The sequence below is a fragment of the Zalophus californianus genome, chromosome 9 (genome assembly GCF_009762305.2).
Source record: "Zalophus californianus isolate mZalCal1 chromosome 9, mZalCal1.pri.v2, whole genome shotgun sequence".
Classification (NCBI taxonomy): domain Eukaryota; kingdom Metazoa; phylum Chordata; class Mammalia; order Carnivora; family Otariidae; genus Zalophus; species Zalophus californianus.
In genome coordinates, this window is record NC_045603.1 from 114,034,471 (window position 1) to 114,061,062 (window position 26,592).

Genomic DNA, 26,592 nt, shown 5'->3' on the forward strand with positions numbered 1-26,592 from the left:
GTCTGTTACCATAATCATTTCAAAATATAGGAGACTAGACCCTGCCTCTGAGACATAGTCACATGTGTTTTGTACTATGTGTTAATATGACACAAATACAGCTGTTGGTAGTGGATTTCATTTGTTTGGTTCATATATTATGAACTGTGTTTTGTGGGCTTTTTTTCTTCAAATTTTAAAATTATGTAACATTACAGAAGTTTGAAAAATAGAATAACAATTGCCCACATCCCTCTCTCCCTAACACAACCGTTGTCTGTTTTCATGCATTTTCTTCCACAATTTTGTATCCATACCAACTTCTATATTAGTAAAAAAGTAAAACTCGTAAGTATGACTATTGCATTCTATCCAGTTTTTTTTCCAGTAACCAAATGTATTTTATGGTGCTGAGTAGTTTTAGAATTATAAATTTAATAGCTTCAATCTCATTTCTTTAGAAAGTATTGCATCATTCCCATACTTCTGTTTATTTTGGATACTTCAGGTTTGTTTTTTTTTACTGTTAAAAATATCACTAACATTTGAAATTATAGCATAGATAGGTTTAATATTTATCTACAGTGTGAAGCTTATTTTATTAACAACTCACTCTTAATTTACATGTTTAGGCGTTAAACTTCATACTCTTTGGATGAATGGTGTTATATAAATAAAATGTAGTCAAGTAGCTTTGTAAATGACCAAGTCACAACTTCCTGAGTTTAATTATTTTTTATTAAGGAAAAATAAGTGAAATAGAAATAGATATGTCAGTGTCAAATGAGAGAACTTGCTAAAAATCGTAGTTTCTAGTCCTGAGCCTGTGTTGTGAAACCCCTTAAATTATAAGTATTTGGGAATATTTCTGTGTCCTTTAGTAGATTGGGAGCTTTTGGAGGGCAGAGACACCATTGTGTATGTTTTTATATTTTACACATCATTTTGAATACAGAGGAGTATCAAAATGTATTTAATTATATCTGAAAAAAAATGTCTCCAACAGAAAAGAGCTTATAGTTGTTAAACTCTAAAATAAACTGCTGGTCCTTCATTTTTTCCCATTTACTTATTGCATAAAGTAACAGAAGGCTCATCACTTTTTCGATTATACATCTATATATTTGGAGGAACATTTCAAACTTGCTTCTTTCTTTCATCATGTAGTATTTCAACCACAGCTTTGGTAATCTTGCTTTTTGTTTTGTTTTGTTTCAGATTTTTATTTAAATTCCAGTTAGTTAACATATAGTGCAATATTAGTTTCAGGCGAAGAATTTAGTGATTCATCACTTACATATATAAAACACCTGGTGCTCATCACAAGTGCCCTCCTTAATACCCATCCCCCACCCACGTACCCTCCATCAATACTCAGTTTGTTCTCTATCCTTAAAAGTCTGTTTTGTGGTTTGCCTCTCTTCCCACCTCCCCGCCGCCGCCATGTTCATCTGTTTCGTTTCTTAAATTCCACAAATGAGTGAAATCATATGGTATTTGTCTTTCTCGGACTGACTTATTTAAAAGAAGAGCCACTTAAACCCATGTAGTATTCTGCCTACCTCATTGGGCTGCTGTGCGAAGTAAATGAATTAATCCACATAAAGTCTTCAAGGGGTGTCTGTTATCTAGTAAGTTCTCAATCCATGTCAGCTACCACCATCATGACTTCTGTTGTTTTGGTATTGATATCATCAATAAAAATTCTCTAAACTCAGACCAAGAATCACCTTTTTGGGGTTTTCTTTTTCTTTCTTTCTTTTTGGTCATGACATAATAATAAGCCGTCTGGTACTTTAGTACAAAGTATGTATCAACATAAAGGAGTGAAAGGATTGTTCAGTAAGTATTTTGGGGACCATTGGTTAATTACTTAGAAAAATATAAAGTTACAGCCTCACCTCACAAGCTTGATCTCATGATTACAGCTGAGTAATTCCAGATGGGATAAAAAAAAATTAAGTGTAAAGCCATGCAACCCATTTTTTTTTTTAACCTAAGAAAATATAGGTGAGTATTTATCAGACCCAAGGATAGGAAAGTCCTAAAAAGAGTGGAAGAAATCACAAAGAAACTCACAGACTCAACTACATAAACATTTTAAATTTCTTCAAAATGGAAAATTGAAAATCTTAAGTGTTTGCAGTAAATTAGGGTCAAGAGCTGTGACCTTAAAAGATACATATATGTGTATATATTTATGAAGACCCTAATGAGAAAGTGGTCAAAATAATTAACCAACAGTTTACAAGGGAAATAAGAAATGCAAATGGGTATTAAACTCGAAAAAAGTCAACTCCTGTAACAGTGAAGATGAAATGACATATAACTTGTTCACTTGTGAAATCACTGAAGATTTCAAAGCAATTAGAAGTCTCTTTATGAGACACTGGTGTGATATATGGGTAATTGTACTTCCTGCTGGCGGAAAGGTACACTGGCATTCACTGATCTGAGAAGCATTTGGACAAGATCTATCTAGCTTCTGGCAATGTATCCTAATGAAATAATCTATGAGATGGAATAAAGGGAATGTTCAGGATTATTGCAATCTTCTTGAAATAAGGAGCACAAACTAAGCAACTTAAGTGTTTCCTTTTATAGTAAAAAATACTTCAAACAAAGCTTTGCAATTATATGCTAACTTAATAAGTGATCACAAATGATTTCTACTGGAAAATATGAGATAAGAAGTGTCTCCTTGCTATCAGGGGGCTGACCTGCAGCTGCAGGTCTTAACTGTAGAGTCACTTTCCTATTGTAGTAAAGTAAACGTGTCGTTCCTTTAAAACACACAAATCTCTAACAGCTGTGGGTAAGCTCACTGGAAAAAGCCTGTCCATAAAAATGTTGAGCCAATTATAAATTACAAAAATGTGAAATATAAGGAAAAATATATTTTGTGTATAAAACTGTCCCTTACTCCAAATTCCTTGTTACCGTTCCTTTTCCCTTCTTTTAAAGCCAGCTCTTGGTAAGACGTGTGCATTGAAAATGAATGGGGATTCAGTAGGTTCTGGGTTATTTATTCACATTTACCTGAACGAACCCTTTGCTTACGCTCAGTGTAAGTATACAGTTTTAAATCTTCCTTTTAATGAGAGAACCACATAAAAGCTGAAGGGAAGAAATTGCCTCTTGCAGACACAGAGTTAAGTCTCCTTTAAGCTCAGACTTAACCTAGGTGTGTGCTGACACATAGCTCATTGTGTGACCCAGGTTTGAAAATCAGCCTTGAACGGCACGCCAAACGAGCTATCACCCCAGACTTCCCGTGGAGGACAGACTCTAGGAAGACAGCCTATTTTGTTGTTTTGGTTTGAGAAACCATCAGAAGCAAGTACTCTGAATTTTGTGCTTTTGTCATATCCTCTGTTCTGGCTTTATTGGTTCCTCTGGGTTAGGGATTTTTTTTTTTTTTTTTTTTATCCTGTGTACTTATGTATATGGAGTGCTATAAATATGGAAAGTAAACAGGTATCTGTGGATCAGGAGAGTACATGGTCATGATAAGTAAGAAGACCAAAGGAAGGAGGCTCTTTAAATTTAAATATGGTACCAGAAATAACACATATCCTTAGAGTATTTGGGGAGGAAAAAAAGTGAAAGGATAGTGTATACTAAATTTTTCTGTTGTGATGCTTTAAAATGCTTTACTACTTTAATAGGTACTTTTAATATTTAACATATTTAAATCTGGCTGTAATTTTAATCTTTATATTTAAATATTGTCCTTTTATAACAGCCTTTTAAACACTTATGAATAAGCCCCGTATTTTTCCCTTTCTTACGAGACTGTGCTGGGGGAATACAAGGAGGTATATATTCCTGCCTTCCAGGTACTTTCAGTTAGTTGGAGACATAATCAAGTACTGATCTATAGCTAATATATGTAGCTATTTACCATATGCCAGGTACTGGGCCAGATGCTTTATGTGAATTGTTTGTTTAATCCTTAACAACCCCGTAAGGTAAATACTCTTATCCTCATTTTAAAGTTGAGAAATGAGCCTTAGAGCAGTTTATAAAAAGTTGGCGAAATCATACAGCTGGTGTCAGAATCTAGATGCTAACCCAGACCTGGCCACCTCTGGTCCTCAAAAATTTTTTTAAGATTTTACTTATTTTAGAGAGCGAGCGCATGAGTGGGAGCAGGAGCAGAGGGAGGGGGAAAGAATCTCAAGCAGACTCCTCGCTGAGCGCAGAGCCTGACAGAGGGCCGGATCCTGCAACCCTGAGATCAGACCTGAGTCAAAACCCAGAGTTGGATGCTTAACCGACTGAGCCACCCAGGCACCTCTGGTCCTCGATTTTTTTGTTTTTTTAAGGTTTTATTTATTTATTTGAGAGAGAGAGAGAGAAACAGCATGAGAGGGGAGAGGGTCAGAGGGAGAAGCAAGCTCCCCGCTGAGCAGGGAGCCTGATGCGGGACTCGATCCCAGGATTCCGGGACCACGACCGGAGCCGAAGGCAGTCACTTAACCTTAACCAACCGAGCCACCCAGGCGCCCTGGTCCTCAATTTTTTAACACTCAGTGTTGCTGCTCTACTAGACATGGTGTGGTGATCGGCCATTTTTCCTTAGTTTTGTAAGTGAGCATATTGGGTCAGGACACCTAAGCTTCACATCCTGTGGGAATTCTAGTTGCTCCATCATTGCCACCTGGAATAGTGACGCGAATGAGATCGGGACCGTGTCACGGTGCATGGGCAAGCGTGTGGCATCTGTGCCATCCGTGTGGCCGGGGAGCAAGGATGTCGTGGGCCAGGATGGTCTGCAGAGTTCCTTCCAGGTCTGTGCCTCTGGGTATGCCGTGTTTTGTCGTTAGGCCTGCCTCTCAGAATTTTCTCTTGTGAAAATACCAAATGTTGCCCTGCTTTCTTTGTTGAAATTTACAGTAAGAAAATGAAAGAGAGGTGAAGTAAGGTTTTGTTTTGGCCTTTTAAAATTACTTGAATTTATAAAACTTTTATCAAGCACCTGTTCTGTACCAAGCACTGGACAACAAATATCACCAAACCATCCTGTAGGCCATGGTCCCCATCTTTGATGTCCAGACAACCTCACATCAGACACCTGATTACCTTCACTCTTTTCCCCACTATCTCTTCATTTTTAATGAAAGCAAAAACTTCAGTTAATTGTAAAAAGACTCAATTAGGTACACTTGCACTGAAATTCAGGATTTAGCTGGAATTCATGGCTCAGAAATTTTTCAGGTTTTTACTTTTGGACTTCATTTGCTTTGGATGAAGTATTTCTATCCTGGGTAGATTCATTCCTGGGCCATAAGTTTGTAGTGACTTGAGGAAAACCCTCCCTCCATGCAAAGAACAACCATGAGGAAATTTCCAGTTCTACCTGCTTATCCTATAATTGCCTTCCATGAGACAAGAACCATGGGAACCTGAAATTTGAACACTCTAAAATACCAGCATCGGAGAGTTAGAATAGCTAATGTGTAATTTTTGTGCCAAACCGGAAGCCGTCTTATGATGGATTCTGGAGTAGGCCAGCCGTCGCAGGTGGCAGAGCGGGGTTGGGGTCGGGATGGCCTCACTGATGCAGACTGGTAAGAGGGAGGTGTCGGGGAAGCACGCGCTCAAGCACTAGGAGTGGTTGTGAGGGTCCTCCCACTTCTGGGTTGGCGTTGCGAGGACTCCCATGTAGGGGAAACCTTTTTTTGGCATTCTCGTGAGTCTTTCCCAATATCCTAAAAAACACAAGAGAAATAATAATAAAACAGCTTCCCTATCACCCTTTATATAGAAGTTTGAACTCTGCCTGCCTGAGTGGTTTTAGAATTGACACTTCTTCATCCTAGGGTCAGGCGGGCACATTCCCCATTTGCTTCCTCTGAATCTTGTCCTTCTTGGAGAGATACCGGTGTTTTATCCCTTTACCTGTCTGCTTTCTCCTCTTTGCCTTCTGCCTTCAATACGAGAGCTTTAGAGTGGTGAACTCTCGTCTCAAATCCTTTGTAAGTCTTTTCCCTCAAATAATCTGAGTACTTGCTCAAAATCAGAATGACTCGTGGTGGGCCACAAAATTCTATTATCAGATGAACCTTTTATCACCCTCTTCTTAGTAGCTTGGCTGATTTTTATTAAACTGTGAATCCATAAGGTGAGTGCTATAACTCCATGGTTACTGATAATTGTTTTTAATGTTGGCCTTTATTTTGGATCCTGTTAATTTCTTAAATGCAGTAGTAGTATTTTTTTTCATTATGGCCCCTAAAATTCACACAGATCAGTTTTAATATTCTTGCATTTTTTTGACTTCTTTTTTTATTGTGTTGTTGTTAATCACCATACATTACATCATTAGTTTTTGATGTAGCATTCCATGATTCATTGTTTGCGTATAACACCCAGTGCTCCATGCAGAATGTGCCCTCTTTAATACCCATCACCAGGCTAACCCATCCCCCCGCCCCCCTCCCCTCTAGAACCCTCAGTTTGTTTCTCAGAGCCCGTAGTCTCTCGTGGTTCGTCTCTCCCTCCGATTTCCCCCCTTTCATTTTTCCCTTCCTGCTATCTTTTTTTTTTTTAACATATAATGTATTATTTGTTTCAGAGGTACATTCTTGCATTTTTTTTATAAAATACCTCTATTTAAAATTTTTTTTTACTACTTATCACAGTTGATCAACATTCTTGAATATATTTGAATATATTTTTATGTACTTAAAAATGTACTTACATTTTGCTTTGTACCATGGAGCTGATATGAATATATATAATGTTTCAATAACCAGAACAGTTTTCCTTAAAGTCTGGATTTTGAGGGTTAGGTCGAAAATTGATTGCACATCTTACCGAATTCATACTGTGTGTATGGATGAAATCATACTGTGTGTGATGAACATCACTAGAAAGGAAATAAAGCCCAAACAGTGCAACAACATGAAGAGCAAGCCAAATGAAATGGGGGTTGACGGGGCAAAAGAACCTTTGTCTCAGCTTTTTAAGCCCATGTGTTAAATGACAGCCATGAGCTTTAAGCATTTAAATTTATTGAAGTACTTGTACAGTTCTTTTAGGAAAAGATCATAGGATGTGTTGATAAGAGTATATACACTTGAGACTATGAATCTTATTTCCAAAATTCAGTAGGCTTTAAAGTATAAAGCCATGGACTTTTCCATAGGAGAATAAGAACCTGGACTTGATCATTTACGGCCCCCACCCCCAACCCACACTGGAGTCTCATAAAAGTCAACTTGCTCTTCTGTTGGCCTGATCCATGTTTGGCATGTTTGAAACTGAGCTCTCCCTAATTTAGTTTCCTTTTTATTTAAGAATAGATGCTTGTCTGTGCCACAGGTATGTTGTTAGGTTGTGCTTACAATACAGTATGAAATATTCTAGTATTTATGAAAGAGAATTTAGCATTTATATTTTAAATGTTTCTACAGTGCTTTTAACTTTTTATCAACAGTGTTCAGTCAGTCCATGATAAACTATGATTTCCAACTTATTTTGCTTTATTACGCAGTTATTTTACTCATTGAATTCAGAGAATAGTTCCTTATGGTTTGGAACCAAATAAAATTTACGTTAACATAACTATAAAAATAAATGTTCAAGGATTCTCCTAAATGGTGGTTTTAATGAAATTGTGTAGTATCTAGGTGTTTTCTCTTACTAAATGTACTTGTGACAATATTTGGGTTCGTAAAATCCAATCCAATTTGGAGGTTTTTTAATTGTTGGTGTTGGGGGGGGTTTCTTTAGTTCTTATTACTAAATATATATATGTTTTTTTGCAGCTGGTTTTAGGAGAAGTTTCCGTCTTAGTAGAAAAGATAAGAAAACAAATAAGTCCATGTATGAATGCAAGAAGAGTGACCAGTACGACACAGCTGATGTACCCACATATGAGGAAGTGACACCGTATCGGCGGCAAACGAACGAAAAATACAGACTTGTCGTCCTGGTTGGTAAGTGTGCCTTTTGTGTTAATTCTGACGAAACAACTGAGGTAGGAAGTATTTAACTTCAAAGAGCATGGTGCTTGAAGATTTCAAGCCAAAGAAAATCTCATTTTTGAATACCTTTTGTGTGGTCTCTACAATGACATTTTCAGTCTTTTCTATCCACATGACATTCATGAGACTTAAGAGATATGTGGAGAATGGTATTGACATTTCAGTGGGATCTCGGAGACGGGGGATAGCAAACACATCACAATGTATTAAGGAAATTGGGGTAACTAAATAATAGAAACAAATACTTTTTTAGTATAACACAAGTTTCTTTTAAATCATTTCGAGGCAGTAGCTATGGTAGAAGCTTCTTAGGGCATTTAGGTGTTAAGTGAAATAAACTCAGCAGAGTTCTAGGATATTTACAGCTGGAGAGTCAGTTAATGAAACTGCTTAAAGTAGTTAATATATGTGGTGATTTCCACAGACATTGGCTGGTCTGACTCACATTCACGTTCTGGCATTTGTCTTGTCCAGCCTTCACAGACATGTGCAATCACGACCTCAGTGTTACTCCATCCACCTCATCCTCATTCACATTTCTTTTTAAAGATTTTTATTTATTTAAGAGATAGCATGAGCAGGGGCAGAGGCAGAGGGAGAGGGAGCAGCAGACTCCCCTCTGAGCAGGGAGCCCAATGCAGGACTCGATCCTAGGACCCAGAGAACATTACTTGAGTGGAAGGCAGACGCTTAACCCACTGAGCGACTCTGGTGCCCTCGTTTACATTTCTTTAAAAATTTGGTGAAAGGTAATTAAGGTCCAAGGATCAAAACCAATGATTTGGGAGGGAAAAAGAGGAATAAAGGAGCTTGGTGTCTCTTGTTGATTATTCCTTTATAAACTGAAGGTGACCATTATGGGGATGAGAATAAGTGGAAAAGGTAAAGAACCACCCTTTCTATTGACATGGCGTCCTTTGAAAGGTTACAGCACGTGGATGGTGGTGATGCATGGGAAATGGTGCAGTTTCTCACACCCGATGACACTGGAAGTGGCCCCTAGCATCATCAGATGTTCACATTGTTGGCATTATTGAGAAAAACATATACTTCAGAGTTTCCCTTACTAACAGTGTCTCCCTTCTTCTAATCTGTGTGCCTGAAAGCCCCCCCAAACCCCACCTGGAGGAATATTCTCTGTCGATTTCTGTGTTTACTGTAGAGCCTGCAATGACCCAGCTTCCAGTCCCCATAGAGTATGCTGAGAGTATAAGCATTCCCTGTTCTAAATCCTTTTGTGCCTCATGGGGGCTACTTGGACCTCCTGCTCCTCTTCTACCCCATTGTCCCTCCCAGCACCCATCTTAGCATCATCTCTTCCATCCCCTTGCATCTTCTGCTCTTCAGCAAAGGTCTGCTTCTCACCCGAAGAAAGAGACTCACCTTGTGATAAAAAGGCAAAGACAGCATGATTTCCCGGTTCCCCTTAAATCTAGATGACTCTCTGTAGCCAAGAAGTTACCATTATGACTGTGCTACTTTTGGTTTCCCTGAGGGGATCTAATTGAAAGAGGAAAGTAGAATAAACTTTGCTCTTTTTCTTTCTTTCCTGTAGATGCTAACCTCGGGGGTGAGGAAGGGAAGATAGATGAAGATAAACTGAGTAGTAATGCAGGAATGCATAAAAGCAAATCATAGTCACAATTTTGAAAAAGAAATATTCATTCTCTAGAATCTTTCAAAGGAAAAGGGGATATAGGGGAATTCCGATCTCATACAGGTTAGAAATAGCCATGCAGTTCTGTTAAATGGTACTCTATACAGATGTCATCATTCCTCCCTACAGTTCTTTAAGGAAATTCCTGGTATCTTTTTTGTGGATGCCTTGCATTTTTTTATGCAGATAATCTTGTTATCTGTGACCAGAGATGATTTTTATTTCTTTTTTGTAGGTGTTTTATTGTATATTCATATTGTATTCTCTCCTCTCTTTAGGCTCTCCAGTATGATGATAAATAAATGGGAGTGGTGAGAACATCTTTGCTTTATTCTCAGTCTTAGGGAGAAAGTATTCAGTCTTTCACCACAAAGTATGATATTAGGTGTAGGTTTTTTTGTAGGTGCCCTTTACCAGGTTAAGAAAATACCCTTCTATTATTAGTTTGCTGAGAGTGTTTATCATGAATTGATGTTGAATTTTGTCAAGTGAATTTTTTTCTGCATCTATTGAGATGATTATATGGTTTTTCTTATTTGATCTGTTGAAATGGTGAATTGCATTGATTGATTTTTCTTTTAAAGATTGTATTTATTTGAGATAGAATGAAAGAGAGAGAGTACAAGGTGGGGAGGCAGAGGGAGAGGGAGAAGCAGGCTCCCCACTGAGCAGGGAGCCTGATGTGGGGCTTGATCCCAGGACCCCAGGATCATGACGTGAGCTGTAGGCAGACACTTAACTGACTGAGCCATCCAGGCACCCCTGCATCAATTGATTTTTGTGTGTTCAATGAGCTTTGCATAATGTATTAGCTTTTTGCACAGTACGAGATTCAATTTGCTGGTCTGTAGTTTTCTTATAATGTTTTTTGTTTGTATCAAGGTAATGCCATATTCATAAATGTGTTGGGGAGTGTTTTGTCCTCTTCACTTTTCTGGGAGAGCTTGTGTAGAATTAGTATTATTTTCCTTTAAAATGTTTCAAAGAATTACACGGCAAAACCACGCTGTGGCATCTTTTTTGGGAGATTTTTAGCTACATACTTAATTTCTTTAAAACAAATTGAAGAAGAGAGGAGGAAGGGGGAGAGGGAGAGAACATGGGAGAGAGTGCATCTTTGTACCTTTATACACACACACACATACACACACAAGACTATTCAACAAGCTTTGGCAGTTTGTGTCTTTGAATTTGTCTGTTTCACCTGAGTTGCCAATTGTATAAGCATAAAGTTGTTCATAATATTCCCTTATTATCATTTAACTCTCTGTAAGGTCTGTAGTAATGTCTCCACTTTCATTCTTGTTATTGGTAATTTGTGTCTTCACTCTAGATCAGGTACGTACGTATTGCTGCATAACAAGTTCTTAGAGTTAATTCTTGTGTGTGAATTATGTAAGAGTCAAAGTTTAAGTCTTCATAATCTGTATATTCATAGCTAGTTTACTACAAACTTAGTGACTTTAAAATAGCACATACTTATTATCTGAAAGTTTCTGCAGGTCAGAATTTGGAGAGTTCGGGCATGACTTAGCCGGGTCCTCTGCTTCAGGATCTCTCATAAGGCTACACTCAAGTCTTGGCCAGAGGTAGGCATCTCAGTTTGAATGCTGGACTGATAAAGGATCTACTTCCAAAACCATGCGCTTGTTGGCAAAGTTCATAATACACCCTCAATTCCTTGTCATGTGGGCCTCTGCAGCATGGTAGCTTGCTTCATCAGAGTGTATAAACTGAGAAAGCAGAAGAACAGAACATCCCATATTCCGTTGGTTAGAAGCAAATCACAGGTTTTGCCCACAATCAAGGAGAGGGAATTGCACAAAGGTGTGAAAAACAGGAGGGTGGGGATCATTGCTGGCCTTTGTAGAGTCTACCTGCCTATGTCTTTTTCTAATTTATTGACCTTTTATAACACCCCTTGTGTATTGAAATTGTTTTTCTTTTCTCAATTTTATTGATTTGTGTTCTTTATTATTTCCTTCCTCTGCTTACTTTGGACTTATTTTTCTTCTAGTTTTATAAAGTTAAATATTAGACTATTGACTAGAAACACTTTTTAAAAAATTTAAGTATTGTTAGGCATAATTTTTTTTTTTTAAGATTTTATTTATTTATTTGACAGAGAGAGACACAGCGTGAGAGGGAACACAAGTAGGGGGAGTGGGAGAGGGAGAAGCAGGCTTCCCGCTGAGCAGGGAGCCCGATGCGGGGCTCTATCCCAGGACCCTGGGATCACGACCTGAGCCGAAGGCAGATGCTTAACAACTGAGCCACCCTGGTGCCCCTGTTAGGCATAAATTTAAATTTCCCTCTAAGCACTACAACCTACAAATTTTGATGTGTTGTATCTTTGTAACATATCACTCAAATCAGAATATTTTCTAATTTCCTTTGTGATTTCTTTGATCTACAAGTTGTTTAAAATGTGTTCTTTAATTTCCAAATATTTGGAAATTAAATTGAGGATTATCCAGATATCTTTCTGTTATTGAGTTCTTGTTTAATTTCATTATGATCAGACAGTATGCTTTGTATGATTTCAATTCTTTTCAATTTATCAGATTTTTTTTGGGGGGGCCTGGAATATGGTCCATGTTGTTGGGTGTTCTGTGTGCACTTAAAAAGAATATGTAGTCTGCTGTTGTTGGATGGAGTGTTTGGTGTTTGTTATTTAAGTCAAGTTGGTTGATCATGTTATTTAGGTCTTCCATATTCTTAACTGATTTTTTGTCTACTTGTTCTGTGAATTGTTGAGAGAGGAGTGGAGTGTTAAATTCTCTATAATTGTAGATTTGTCTGTTTCTCTTTTCACATCAGTCAGCTTTTACTTAAGATATTTAGAAGCTCTGTTGTTAAGTATATGTACATTTAGGAGTATTATGTTTTCTTAATGAATTGAGCTTCTTGTTATGGAATGTTCCTTTTTATCCCTGGTAATATTCATTGTTCTCAAGTCTGCTTTGTGTGATGTATAAGATAGCCACTTAAGTTTTCCTTTGCTTATTGTTTGCATGGTATATCTTTTCTTGTCCTTTTATTTTAACCCATCTGTGTGTTTATTATTAAAGTGGATTTGTTTGTTTTTTACAGATAACATAGTCTTGGGTCTTGTTAACCCAAGTTAACCAGTCTGATAATCTGCATCTTTGATTGTTATGTTTGGACCATTTATATTTAATATAAACTACTGATATGGTTGAATTTAGGTCTATTATTTTTATTTTAGATCTATTTGTTTTCTGTTTGTCCCTCTTCATTTTGTTTGTCTGTTCCTTCCTGCCTTCTTTTGGGTTGTCTATTTTTTAATTTGATTTTAATATATTGATGACTTTTTTGCTTTACCTCTGTATGTAACTATTCTCTAATTGATTTTGAGGGTTTTTAATCTCTGGTTTTCAGCAGTTGGATTATGATGTATCTATTTGTGTTTTGAGTTTAGTGTGCCTGGGTTTACTGAACATCTGAAATCTATGAATTTATGACTTTCACCAAATTTTGGAAAATTTTGGCCATTATTTTTTTCAAAGATTTTTTTTTTTTGCCCTAACCTGTTTCCCCTCTACTTCTGGGACTGCAGTAGCACATGTGTTAGACCCTTTAGTATTGTCTCACAGGATCCCGAGGCTCTGATTATATTTTTTTTCTAGTGTTTTTGTTTTTCAAATTTGACAGTTTCTTTTGGCCTGTCTTCAAGATCTCTGACTCTTTCCTTCATCATCACTGTGTTGCTTTGTTGCCCACTGACCAAATAATTATCTTTCAGATATTGTATCTTTTTTCAATTGTGAAATTACCAGTTTTTTTCATAGTTTTTGTTTATTAAGTTCAAGTAAGAACTTGATTTTTACATTCATTTCCTGTGTGTCTAGTTTTGCCTTATGAAGCTTAGTTAAGATAACTTCTTTATTGTTTTGGATAATTCCAATGTTAGGCTCATCTTGTGGTTGGCATCTGTCGATTGTATTTTTTTTTTTTTTTTTGAGAATCCATCATCTTCGTGCATTGAATAATTTTGTTCTGTATCCTAGACATTTTGAACATTATTTTGTACAGACTTTGGATCTTATTATATTCCTCTGGAAAATGTTAAATTTTTTAGCAGGCTGTCACCCTGATTAGGCTTATTCTGTTTGCCTCAGTTCAGTTTACAAGTCTTTGCTCTGCTGCTTTGGGTGTATTTCTTGCATGTGACATTTGTGTTAGCCAGACACTTACACAGTGTTTAAACCTTAGTTATGCTGCTTTGGGTTCATCTCACTTATGCACAGCTTAGGGGTGAGCCCACAACTTTTGTGGAATCTTAGCACAGTCCACTGCCAACTCTGAGTGGAGATTCGTCCTCTGGGTAAAGCCTAAGAACAAAGAAAAATAAACAGGGAAACTTTATCCCTTTGGGGGTCACCTCTCCAGATCTGACATCCTTCTATACTCTGCCTGCTTTTGTTTGCTTTTCAGAGTCTCCAGGTTGTTGCTTTTTGTGTGCTGCCCAAGAGTTTAATTGTGATCAGTGTGGGAGACAGGCTATAGTGTGCTTACTCCACCAGAGGGGAGCGAGAACTCCCCAAAGCTTTAGACTCCTGTCACAGATACAATTTGCCATTCGTCACTGGCATATCTTTATCAGCCTCCTCAGAATTGAGTGATGATACCCTAACTCTCATGTCTCCTACTCAAAGTTTTAAAGAGTTATCAGGACAGAATACCACAGCACCATCTAGACTACCTTTTGGTAAAATCACGCTCCTGGAAATATGTATCACAGTATTCCATTGTCAGCCCCAAGTCACAGGTGATCCCAGGTGTTTTGACTGCTGTTTTCTATAAATGCTAGTTGTTTGGGTCCACAGTCACTGAACTAAAATTCATCTGGCTGTGAAATCTTCAGTGAAGAGGTTAATTTAATTGTATGCATTTAAGTTGCCCTAAATCCCCCTTTGCCCATTGATCTTTGGGGTCCTGGCACCTGATTCTGGATTGAATATGGATTCTGTCCCGTGGGCCTCATGCTTTACCTTCTGACAGACAAACCGCTGCTTGCTCTTTTTTTTTTTTTTTATTTTTACTATATTTTTACATTCCCAGTAGGATCCTACAGCCTTTTCTTTCTTTCTTTCTTTCTTTCTTTCTTTCTTTCTTTCTTTCTTTTCTTTTCTTTTCTTTTCTTTTCTTTTCTTTTCTTTTCTTTTCTTTTCTTTTTCTTTCTTTCTTTCTTCTTTCTTTCTTTTTCTTTTCTTTTCCTGTGATATCACTCATACTGCAGTGACTGTTCTTTCTCTGTCTCCTGCTTGGAATTCCTTAAGTTTCTGAGGCCTGGTTCTCAGAGATTTCCCCTCTATCTCCCGACAGGAGGGTTGCCCTCAAGATAGTCCTAAACTGGAGATGCTAAATGTTGACCCTTCCAGGTGGTATAGCCAGTGAAGATTTCCAGTTCCTTTGCTATGTGCTTCTCCCCCACTTGTGTTTCCTTACTCTTTGGAGTTTTCCAATCTTAAGTAAACAATTAATTGCATTACTTCAGTGACAACAAAATATCCCTTTTTACTACTTAGATTTTTCTGCCAGTAAAATCTAACTATAATGTTTCATTACCCTCTGCTGTTCCTAACTGCTTTCAAACAGCTCCAGCTGAGTTTTTAAATTTTATCTTTTCTCAAGTGGGTCCTGTCCTTCCTCTCTCCTGTGTAATCACAGTAACCCATATATATCGAGTGCCAGGCATTGAGTTAAGGGCTGTGCATGTATTACTTCATCCAGTCCTCACCATGAGTATGAGGTAAATACTTGTATTATCCCCACAGAAGAAGAAACTGAAGCACAGGAGGAGAACTGAGTTACTTTGCCCAAGCTGCGCATGCAGCTACTGAGTTGTGGAGCTGATTCATACCTAAATAGTTCAAGACCAGAACCTTCTGTAACTGGAGCCCACTGGTGCAAGAGCACCTGGCTCCGTGAGTCCCAAACAGACCAGATTTGACCACTTACCACTGACAAAATCCAGAAGCAGAGAGAGAGTGGTGGTGAAACAAGAAAGGAATTTATTTCAGTGAGACCAACACTGGGGAGACAGTGAACTAACATCTCAAAGACTGTCTCCAAAGTGCTGAAAATACTTCTAGGTTTATATAAGAAAAATTGGGGACACGGGTCAGTGGGTACATGCAGGTGTGCAGCACAGGTCAATCATGGTCTTGGGGTCAGTCACATGGGGTCTTGCTGGTATCAGGGTAGTCATTATTGCTTGAGGGGTAGTTTGGGTTCCCATCATGGAATGCTTTACCTGAGGATCTTTTGCCTGAGTTAAAGATGAGTTTAGGGGTGCGCCTGGGTGGCTCAGTCAGTTGAGCGTCCAACTCTTGATTTTGCCTCAAGTCATAATCTCAGGGTCGTGGAATCAAGCCCCACATCGGGCTTCAGGCTCAGCAGGGAATCTGCTTGAGATTCTGTCTCTCCCTCTGCCCCTTCCCCCATTTGTGCACACACACACACACACTCTCTCTCTCTCTCTCTCTCTCAGATAAATAAGCAGGGCACCTGGGCGGCTCAGTCGGTTGAGTGTATGCCTTCGGCTCAGGTCACGATCCCAGGGTCCTGGGATCAAGTCCAGCATTGGGCTCCCTGCTCAGTGGAGAGCCTGCTTCTCCCTCTGCCTCTGCTGCTTCCCCTGGCTTGCGCTCTCTATTTCAAATAAATAAATATCTTAAAAAAATAAAATAAATAAATACATCTTTTTTTAAAAAGACAGTTTAAAAGATAGGTCAAAATGAGGTAAAGTTGGGGGACTTGAGTGGCTCAGTCATTAAGTGACCGACTCTTGATCTCAGCTCAAGTCTTGATCTCAGGGTGTGAGCTCCAGCCCCACACTGGGCTCCATGCTTGGCATGGACTTTAAAAAAAAAAAAAAAAGGAGGTGAAGTCCTCTTTCAGATCCCCACTGTCAAAACACCATTCCATTTCTATGGAGAGAAAAGAAACAGTGGTCATTTCTTCTATAGCTACTTCCTACGGACCAGGGATGACATAGGGATTTTGAAATGGAAGATTTTGACAGTGTGGGAGAATTTCATTTCTTGAGTCTGTCCTGAGATACACAGTAAGGTATCTCTATGCTGGTCTGAATGGCATGGGCTCCTGCCTGACAAATATAAAAAGTCAAACCACAACCAAAAAAAAAGGCCAGAAATATAAAGGATAAGAAACAGCCATGCTTAGCAGGGAAATCCATTTGGAAAGAATCAAATTTAGTCAACTGCTAAAAGGATCTAGAACCATCTATAGCAATGATGTGTTTACTTGAATCTTTCATGGCTTCAGATACATTCTTTGAGTAATTTGGAATATATATATATACAACATTCTGTTTTAATGAGAGCACAGGTTCCTCCTTGGGCTGCAGTCAAAATATCAAGGGCCATCTGGTTTTGAAGGACTGCTTTTTGAATTCGTGTGGTTTCATCATTCAGCAGTGACTGCATGGTGAGTTTGATTAAAGGTGGCCACTCTATGGTTGGCTAAAGCCTCTACTTGTAATTCTACATCAACAAAGGTGGCTTCTGGGACATATATATGGCTAAGGGATAAAATCATCAAGAAACCCTCTTTACCCAATGTCTAGCTTTAATAATATCCCAATTATGAGGAATCACTGGCAAGTGGTAGACCCTCCCAGGAGATACGGGCCTCTGTTAAGTGCATTGTCCAATCCCATCATAAGGAAGGGAGGGCCTTATTTCCACAAGTCCTTAGCTAACCCCATGGAGTACGGTAAGCTCTGGCTTTTGAGGAGTGATTTTGCTATTCCAGCCACATACCCGGACATACTAAAACTTTAGGGATTTCATATAATTTCTAGAAGAGTTAAAGCATTTACCCATACGATAAAAACCTAAGGAAGTTTATCATCATTTTTTTGACAGTGCTTCCCATCTAACTTAACTACCATGTAACTTAACAAATAAGCCTACTTGGTCAAGAAGACTTTGTTTAGAATTTGCATCTTGGGAAGTTTGTAAAAACCACAGAAGGTTTTAAAGCACATATCTAAATAGGATTACAGATCATTATAAAACAGCATTTTATTATCTATGTAATCAAGGTGGTAATGAGAAAGTTATATAGTTTGAGCAAAACTTAGCTCCTTTAATATTGAGAAGCTTCAATCAAAGACCTAAAAAAGACAAGACATAGAAATTTTGGTTTTCTGATCAGATAAAAAAAAAACAAGAACTTTGTTTACAATTTCTTGCAAGAGTAGACCAATAATCCAAGAAAACTTTATTTTTTTAACAGAAAAGCTAAATCTCAGTCTTATATGGGTGTACTTTTAAAACTCATTCATTCCAGTGTTAGTCTTGACCATGCATAAAATTCTTTTCCAAAGATTCCCCTTCACAAATCTTTTACAACTTCCTTTTTCATTCAGATTTTGTAGTTTCTCTATCACAAGAAGCCCGAAACAGATAAACCTATGTTCAGTAATGAAGGTTTCACTACTTTATCTTACTGGGAAAAGACACCGATATCCAGTGAGTTCAAACCAATATATCATTTAACCGAGCAAAACTTCGAAGTTTCAGGTTAACAAAGATTCTGAAAGCTGTACACCTTTTTTTTTTTTAATTCAACCTACTTGCTCTTAACAATTACCCATGAAAGCTTCATGAGACAGATCAAATCAACCATCATTTTAAGTCCTCTTTTATCCTGACAGATTGCAGTAGAGATAACCTTTAGTAAACCTTGGTGGAATAAAAGTTTTATATTTAATGCTAATAACTCTAAAGACATGTCTATTTTAATTAAGCTGACAGTCTTGAATTAGCTTTAATACCCAATATGTTGCATCTAAGTCCACTAAAAAGTTAATCAGTTTGTTCCCCACCATAAGTTTTACTTGGGGCTCCTGTGGAAAAACCTCAAGTGGTCAGTTTAAGTCCGGGGGAGCCTCAGGACCCCTTCGTGTTGATTTGGGGTCATGAATCTCATAAGGAGGCAGCTCAGCAGCTTGGGGTGCTCTTTGTTCCTTGCTAGTGAGGATAGGAGGAGCAGGGCCAGTGGCCCAGGAGGCATCAAGGATGGGATAGAAGCCGTCCGCGTGAGCCGCCTGGGGGTGAGGCTACAGCGACGGAGGAGGGGAAGGCAGAGGGGGTGGGGCGGGTAAGGGTGCCCCCAGCACGGCTGATGGTGAATTTAAAGTTTGGACTAACAATCCTTTAACTCCATGTCCTATCTCTCCCTCCTGCAAAGGAGCCTTGAATTGTCTCGAGTTGCTTTTCAGTGCTCTGCACCACCAGTTCACAGTATGTCCCAATGGACTTCCTTGGGGAACAGAAGGAATATTTGCCATCTTCCTGGGCAAAGGTTCAGAAAGAACACAGAAGCAACATAACTGTGACTACATGAAGCCCAGAGTTCCTGTTAGCATTTATTCTTCCCCCCCCCCCCCGAGTGGGGGATATTCACCGACTGAACCACACAGCTTCCCAGACAAGCTGAGAGAGCCAAGCCAACCCCCCCCCCACCCCAGTTCACAGGCAACCAAATGGGAGGAAGGAGTCCGAGAGCCATTCAGTGGCCATCTTTCCTCTGAGCTTAACATACTCCTTTGTCAGGCAGTGTTACAATGAGAATTCATTTTTTTCTTAGTCATAGGTTGATAACTGAAAGGAGACCAGTCGACCACTATGTTCTCAGGGGGGTTCTGGGAGGGGATAGGAGTTAGCATTCCCTGTCTCGTACACACAAACTCCTCCCAACAGAGATCTCCCTATATGCGAACCCTGGCTTCCCATTTACTTCTCATCCATTCCTTTTTCCAGCAGTAACTTCCTGAATTAAAATAGCTCATGCCATTACTCAAGCTACACAAGCCTGAGCAAATGGGTTACGACAACCTGAAACGAGTAGCCCCGAAGCACCCGACAGCAGGGAGCCGAAGTACAAGGACCGGGTGTGAGGGGCCTTTATCGGGGGGCTTACCAGGAGCCAAATCTTTGGAGGCGGCTACACTTCTGAGTCGTTTCTCTGTTTCACCAAATGCAGTTAAGGCTGTTGATGCCAGTTCAGGGAAAGAAACTTAGTCCTCGAAACGAAACAGGTTTTGGCAGCCGCAGGGGACTTCCTTCCTGCCCTCCCCGCCCGGGATCTCTTAGCCAGGAGTAGCTGACTCTGACCTGTCACAGCCACTGGCTCGGGAACTAGACTGACGTGCCCTGCCTGGCGCTCTGCTGTGGCCAAGTGCTCCGTCCCGGGGGAGCCCCGCAGGGGCTGGGCCAGTCGGAAGTACAGCTCCTGGCTGGCTCGCCAAAACCGCGGCCACCTGGCTCCAGGGGTCCCAAACAGACCAGGTTCAGCCACTCGCTGAAGAGACTGGTGGTGGTGAAACAAGAAAGGAATTGACTTGAGTGAGGCCAACGCCTGAAGAGGGCGGACTCGTGTCTCAAAAACTGTCTCCAAAGCACTGAAAATATTTCTAGGTTTATATAAGGAAACTGTGGGACAGGGGTCAGTGGGTACATGCAGGTGGGCGGTGAAGGTCAGGTCATCGCCGCTCGTGCAGGGTCTTGCTGGCTCAGGCCATCCTTATTGCTCGAGGGGTAGTTTGGGTTCCCATCACGGGATGTTTGCCCATGGGGTCCTTTGCCTGAGTGAAGAGAGAAGCTAGAAAGAAGAACTTAGAAAGTACAGACTGAGGTCAAAGTGTAGGTAGTTAAAATCCTCCTTTACTTTCTTATCTCACTGTGGAATATTGTTTCCAGTCTACAAAATCAGGGTGCTGCCGACACCATTGGCTGGATCTAAATACCCTACTTTTCTTTTTTTCTCTTTGATTTAGGGCCCATCCACTCAGTTTCCCACCAAATACCTCCATGTTTTGTGAAAGTGTAGGTTCACGTAAATCCTGCCCACGTTCAGGCCTCGAGCTGGATCTTTTGTCTTTGGGCCTCCAGGCGTCTGGTCAGCCGGCTGTGCGGGCAGAGCTCCTCCTAGTACATAGTGTTCCTGTTTCACCTTCCATCTCCTTAAAATTTGCCAACTGTTCCTAAAGTATCCTGGGTTGATTTTCCTGGCCTTTTCCCCTCCAGGGGTAACCCTCCCAGCCACCAGGGAAAGGCTCTGGGCTTGATCTTACCATCTGCTCTGGCTGCACGTTTCTGAGATTGCTTCTCAGGAGTTTTTTTTGTTTTGGGGTTGTTTGTTTGTTTTTAAGATTTATTTATTTATTTTAGAGAGAGAGAGTGAGAGAAAGTGCCGGGGGGGGGGGGCTAGGGGAGCTGCAGAGGGAGAGAGAGAATCTCAAGCAGACTCCCCGTTGAGTGCGAAGCTCGACTAGGGGCTCAATTCCCCAGCTCTTTCTCCAAGGCTTCTCAAACCTTAACACTATTCCAGTCATCTGGGGATTTTGTTCTTAAGCCTGAGGCAGGGCCAGAACTTGTGCATTTCTGACAAGTTCCCAGATGCTGCTGGGGGCGGGGGGGGGGGGGGATTAGAGGGTGTATTTTGCTTTTCACCTGTTGCCGTTGGTTCTAATGCAAACGTCGGGAGGTGCGCCCGACTGCACACTGTGGGAGGGCCTCGTTGCTGTGTTTGAATGGGTTCTGTTGCCATCACCTTACTTCGTTAGTGGTTGTGAACTGGGTGCCATTTGTTTTGATTTTCTACTTATCACATATCAGTTTTGTGCTTTGTCATGCATGTGCTCTACTGATGGTTTTAAAATTTTGGGGTTTTGTCTTAATCTGTTGTTCAGGGTTTGCACAGGGATATTTTAGGCTTGGTTTGTCCGTTGTGATCGACTAATTTATTATTATTTTTAGACTATTCTGAAATTCCTATAGGAAAAAAAAAATTCTATTTGAAATTCTTTATCTCCTTACACTTTATTTCCCCATTTTGGAGCAGTTGCTGGTGTAATGTAATTTTATTTACTCCTACCCTTACCCTTGCTGTGGCCTTGTGTGGAGTGTGGTATTCCACAGTGCAATCCAGTGACAGCCAAGGTCATTATATGTAACTGTCCTTTTGGGGCACCTGGGTGGCTCAGTCGGTTAAGCGTGTGCTTTCAGCTCAGGTCATGATCTCAGGGTCCTGGGATCGAGCCCGTGCATTGGGCACCCTGCTCAGTGGGGAGGCTGCTTCTCCCTCTGCCTCTGCCCCCCCCCCCCCGCCGCTCGTGCTCGCTCTCTCACTTTCTTTATCTCAAATAAACAAATAAAATAGTTTTTAAAAAACCTGTTTACTATTATTCACCTTTTTCTGTGTGGCCATTGCTCAGAAAATCTTTATGCTTGTCTGTATGGCACGGCTGAAGTATCAGTTCAGTATTTATTGTCTGGAAAAATCTCCATCTGTTATATCCTATGAAGTGGGATAGCGTACATGGTAACAAACAGGCCTCTGGGGAAGGACAGGCTATGTTCTAATCCTGTTGTGCTCTTCAGTAGCCATGCGATACCTACACATTTCAGATTTTCTCTGGCCTTCAGTTTCTTCATCTGAAAAATGAGGATAATAAGAGCACCTGCTTTCTGGGTTTGTTTGAGGGCTAAATGAAATGATATTTGCAAATACTTAGACCAGTTCCTGGCCCCTCGCAAGCTTTTAATAAAAAGTCGCTCTTCCATCTTGTTAAAAAACCAAATTGAACCAAGTTTTAAAGATTTTATTGGCTTTATTCAGTGATTCCTGGATTGGGCAGCATCCCATCTAGCAGATAGGAAGGAACTCCAAAGAGCTGTACAAAATGAAAGACTTTTATAGGCAGAGGGCTTGGGAAAAGGAAGTTACTGGATTTAAGAGTGGATTGTTTGTGGCAAGGTCACCTTCCTTTAGGGGACCTCGGGGATCTATCAGGCAGATGGTGCTGACCAGTTGATTCCAGATCAACTGGGTTATGAGTTCACTCCTGGAGGGGGGCGCCTGGGGGGCTCAGTTGGTTAAGCGTCTGACTCTTGGTTTCAGCTCAGGTCATGGGATCGAGTCCTGTGTCGGGCTCCGTGCTCAGCTCGGAGTCTGCTTGAGATTCTTTCCCTCTGCTTCTCCCTTCCCCTCTGCCGCTCCCCCCACCTGCTGGTGCACACACACATGCTCTCTCTCAGAAATTAATTAATCAATCTCAAAAAAGTTCACTTCTGGGAGTAGCGGAAACTAAATCAGGTATTATGGTTTGGTTTGGTGATATGGGCTTAACACAAGTGACTCCATTTGGGGCCTGTTGTCTTTTTTTTTTTTTTAACATTTACCCCCTTTTGATCAGACTCTCAGCTTAACTCAGGGATATGATCAAAATTTAAGGCATTAGCCCCACTCCAAGCTGATGCTCTCACATTCTCAGATTTTGCTCTATCCTCTGTGTAGTAATCACAGGTCGTGACGTTTTTTGCTGAATCTCTATGGTATTGTCAGGTCATGACTTCAGGTTCACTTTTTTTTTTTTTTTTTTTTTAAAGCTGATCATTGTCTTTGTTCCTTTTTCTGACGTTCCAGTCTGAGGGAGATCATTTCCTTACTGGTTAGCGGCTGCGAACATGCATTTAAAGCCTTCGAGAGAATACGGCGCACCAGGGAGACTACTATGATCCGTCGAAGCAGGATAACTCACAGTATCTAGAGTGCACTTTGGAGCCATGCTCCCTAACACACAAATCAATGAAAATCAAATAAGCCAAAAAGACCCTGTTGAAGGGGTCACTTCCTTAAGCCAAGCGGCTTGTTTGCTAATCTTGCATAACTGAGTTTCAGCTTCCCCGGAAGTGTCATCCAAGTGCAGCAAGGGGTGTCGGCCCCAGCAGAGACACCTCCTTGTTCGGCTAAAAGATGCTCAGGGCTGCCCTCTTACCAAGAGCAAACTTGACCACAGGGTCTGAGGGTTCCTGTTGGACAGCTGTCAGGTTTGCAGCAGATTCTGCAGTGCTTTCAGAAGTTGAGGAGAGATTCCTGGTCGTAGCCTCATATGCACACTCTGCTGACCGGGAGCAGGGACCCACCAGAGGAAGCGAATCCTACATCATGAAAGCCTCCTGGTAGGTCCTTCCTAACTTGACGGTGTACATCAGGGGTCTTGACCAGTGAGGTGTCTCTGTTTATTTGTGAACAGTCAGGGGCACAGATAACCTGAGAGGCATTGCCTGGTTCTGCGCCAACCATCTAAGGATTCGTAGGCCTAGGGAGGATGATAACCACAGATAAGGATAAACCATTCTGGGGCACACGCCGCTTCTGTGAAGGGGGCTTGTGAATGGATTCACTTGCAGCGATTGTTACGATTGTCCACTGCAACCGGGGGTCAGTTAGGTTTTCAGTGCACCGGGGAAGCAAATCTCCTCGGCTGAACCAAAAAGTCGTTCTAAATTCCCTGCAAAGATGGGCGCTGCTGTTGGGATCTTTCTGTGATCGGGGGCAGAACTGACTGAGATCGTCATTGAACATGGAGGTGCAAATGTACTATGATTTGCATAGGTCTTTGTGTCTAATTGGGAAGTATGGTTATAACTGTAGAAAGGTGAAAAGGCACTGGATGTTCTGGCTGTAAAAGTTGGACTCTGTGCCTTCTAAGGGGTTGTAGCTTATGGTGATATCGGGACTAGAAGAAAAGTTGGTCACAGAGAGGACCAGGGGATTTCTAGCATCATGGGCAGATCAGAGTTTTTGATGACAAAATCCATCAAAACAAAAGGTTGCCCCCCTTAGCAGTTGCTTGGGAGATATAGCTGGTGGTGCTACTTTTCCAGGCCAGGGACAGAGTAAAGGAAAGAGAAGATGAGAGTGTTTCCTGTTTAGTTAAAGTATAAAGTCTTGATCTGGCATCTTGGTTGGAAGCAGTCTACAGTGATGTCAGCTCCTTTCCCTCATTGCTTTGATTTGGAAGTCTCCAGCATCTGGACAGGACCAGATGGCAGGTGGAGTCTTCTCTAGCTGTGAGGTGTGTAACCAAGATTCGGTGCTTTCTGGTTTCGCAGCAGTGTCAACAATCAGGAACCTTTGGTAAGGTCCCTTCCAACAAGGTTGGGGAGTTGTCTTCCTCTGATGACATTTCCAGAACACCACCGAGGTCAATTCATAATTTGAGTCATCTTCGTTGCGCCATGGTGGGGGAAGGAATGCAAAAACTGAAAAGTGAGTTATGCCAGGGAGCAAGGAAGGACCCAGTAGCCATCTTGGTTTTCCCATCACCCCAACCGTTCATTGAATTTATAACCTTGTTTGCTCATCGTAATTTCGCTGGTTCAGGAGCGGACTGTTGCCATGTTATAGGACATCAGAAAGGCAGAAGTCTGGCAACAAGAGGTCATTTTTTGCAGAAGCAAAGTGGACTTTATCCATATGTGCCACAGCCTTGATAGATTCAGTTGTACTGCCATTCCATGAAAGTCAGCTAGGGCATTTCTCTGATACCAGGTTCCATTTTTAGTGTGGGCCTCAATTTTGATGACAGCAATTTTGGAAGATAAGACCATAGCAGTAAGAAGGTCTTCTACTTCTTTTCCATTTTTGATTGGGGTCCAGTGGACATAAGAAAACCACTTTGTTTCCATAACCATCCCAAACCATGGCTGATCCTAAAGGTTCATATTCATATCAGCTATCTGTATGAATATGAGCAGTCTGTCCTTTCGATAAATGGTGTACTTGGGTTAGGGCACGGAGCTCTGTTTGTTGGGCCGATTAGCTTGTGGGAGGTTTCCTCTCCCAAGTAGTTCATATTGGGTAGTAACAGTATTGTCAGCCTGAAAGTTCCCTTTCTCAGTTTTACAGGATGACCCATCAACAGACAAAATTAGATCAGGATTAGTCAGAGGAGGTAGCTCCTAAATCAGGATGTGTCACAAAATCGGGTGCCTCATAGTCATGGGGCTCACCCTCATCAGGTAGGGGTAGTAACATGGCAGGATTAAGAATATTGCCACATTGAAGATGCAGGTTGGGTGGCAAAAGTAGAAGGATCTCACAGGAAGTGAGTGTGCTTGTGGAGAAATACTAAGTCAATTCAGAATTAAGACTTTGGACAGCTTATGGAGTTTGTAAATGTCATTTCCTAGAGTCATATCTTTGGAAGCTTCTATTAACTGTGCAGCTGTAGCCTTCAAACATTTGGCATGGCCGCAGGTGACTGAATCAAGTTGGATGCTCCAAGAAGCAGTAGGTCTGTGTTCACTGCCACGTTCTTGGGTGATTATTTCCAGGACTTGGTTACCTCTTTCATACGCAAATAAGGTGAAAGGGTTTTTTTGTTTTTGTTTTTGTTTTTAAGGTGAAAGGGTTTGAACAGGTAGGTAGCCCTGGGACAGGCAGTTCCTGCTGTGCTTATTTTAGTCTTATAAAGGTCTTCTTGTGATTATCTGCCCAAGGAAGGGTTCAGGGACTGAAATTTTAGTAAGTTCATGGATTGGGGAAGTCAGTCGAGGAAAATTAGGAGCCCAGAGTCTGCAGTAGCCAGCTAGGCCTAGGAATCCATGAAGATGTTGCTTAGTTGTGGGCCTAGGACATTGTTGGATTAGTTTACTTCTCTTTTGGAGATAGTGGATTCCATTAGCACCTAGATTATGGCCTAGGTAATGAACAGTATCTAGAGATGATTATAATTGTTCCTTAGAAATTTTTTTAAAAGATTTTATTTATTTATTTGAGAGAGAGAGAGAGAAACAGCATGAGAGGGGAGAGGGTCAGAGGGAGAAGCAGGCTCCCCGCTGAGCTGGGAGCCAGATGTGGGACTCGATCCCAGGACTCTGGGACCATGACCTGAGCCGAAGGCAGTCGCTTAACCAACTGAGCCACCCAGGCGCCCGTTCCTTAGAAATTTTTATGTCCTTTTTCAGCTGTTGCAGCAAATAAATGGAATCTTTGATGCATACCTGTTTGGTCACTGGGCATAGCAAGAGGTCATCTGCATACTCTAGTGCAAATATACTATGATATGGAGTGTGCTCAATTTCCCAGGGAACTATAGGGGATTTAAATTGGTGG

General features: G+C 40.7%; 1 protein-coding gene across 5 annotated transcripts in view; it reads left to right on the forward strand.

Annotated features, from left to right (window-relative positions):
• Nucleotides 1–26,592, forward strand: part of MPP7 (membrane palmitoylated protein 7) — a 289,462-nt gene that overhangs the window by 227,018 nt on the left and 35,852 nt on the right. For all 5 annotated transcript variants that reach the window (XM_027593230.2, XM_027593227.2, XM_027593229.2 and 2 more), the window contains one exon: nucleotides 7,755–7,925. In XM_027593230.2, coding sequence (XP_027449031.2) covers nucleotides 7,755–7,925 — 171 coding nt within the window. The remainder of the gene's footprint in view (nucleotides 1–7,754; nucleotides 7,926–26,592) is intronic.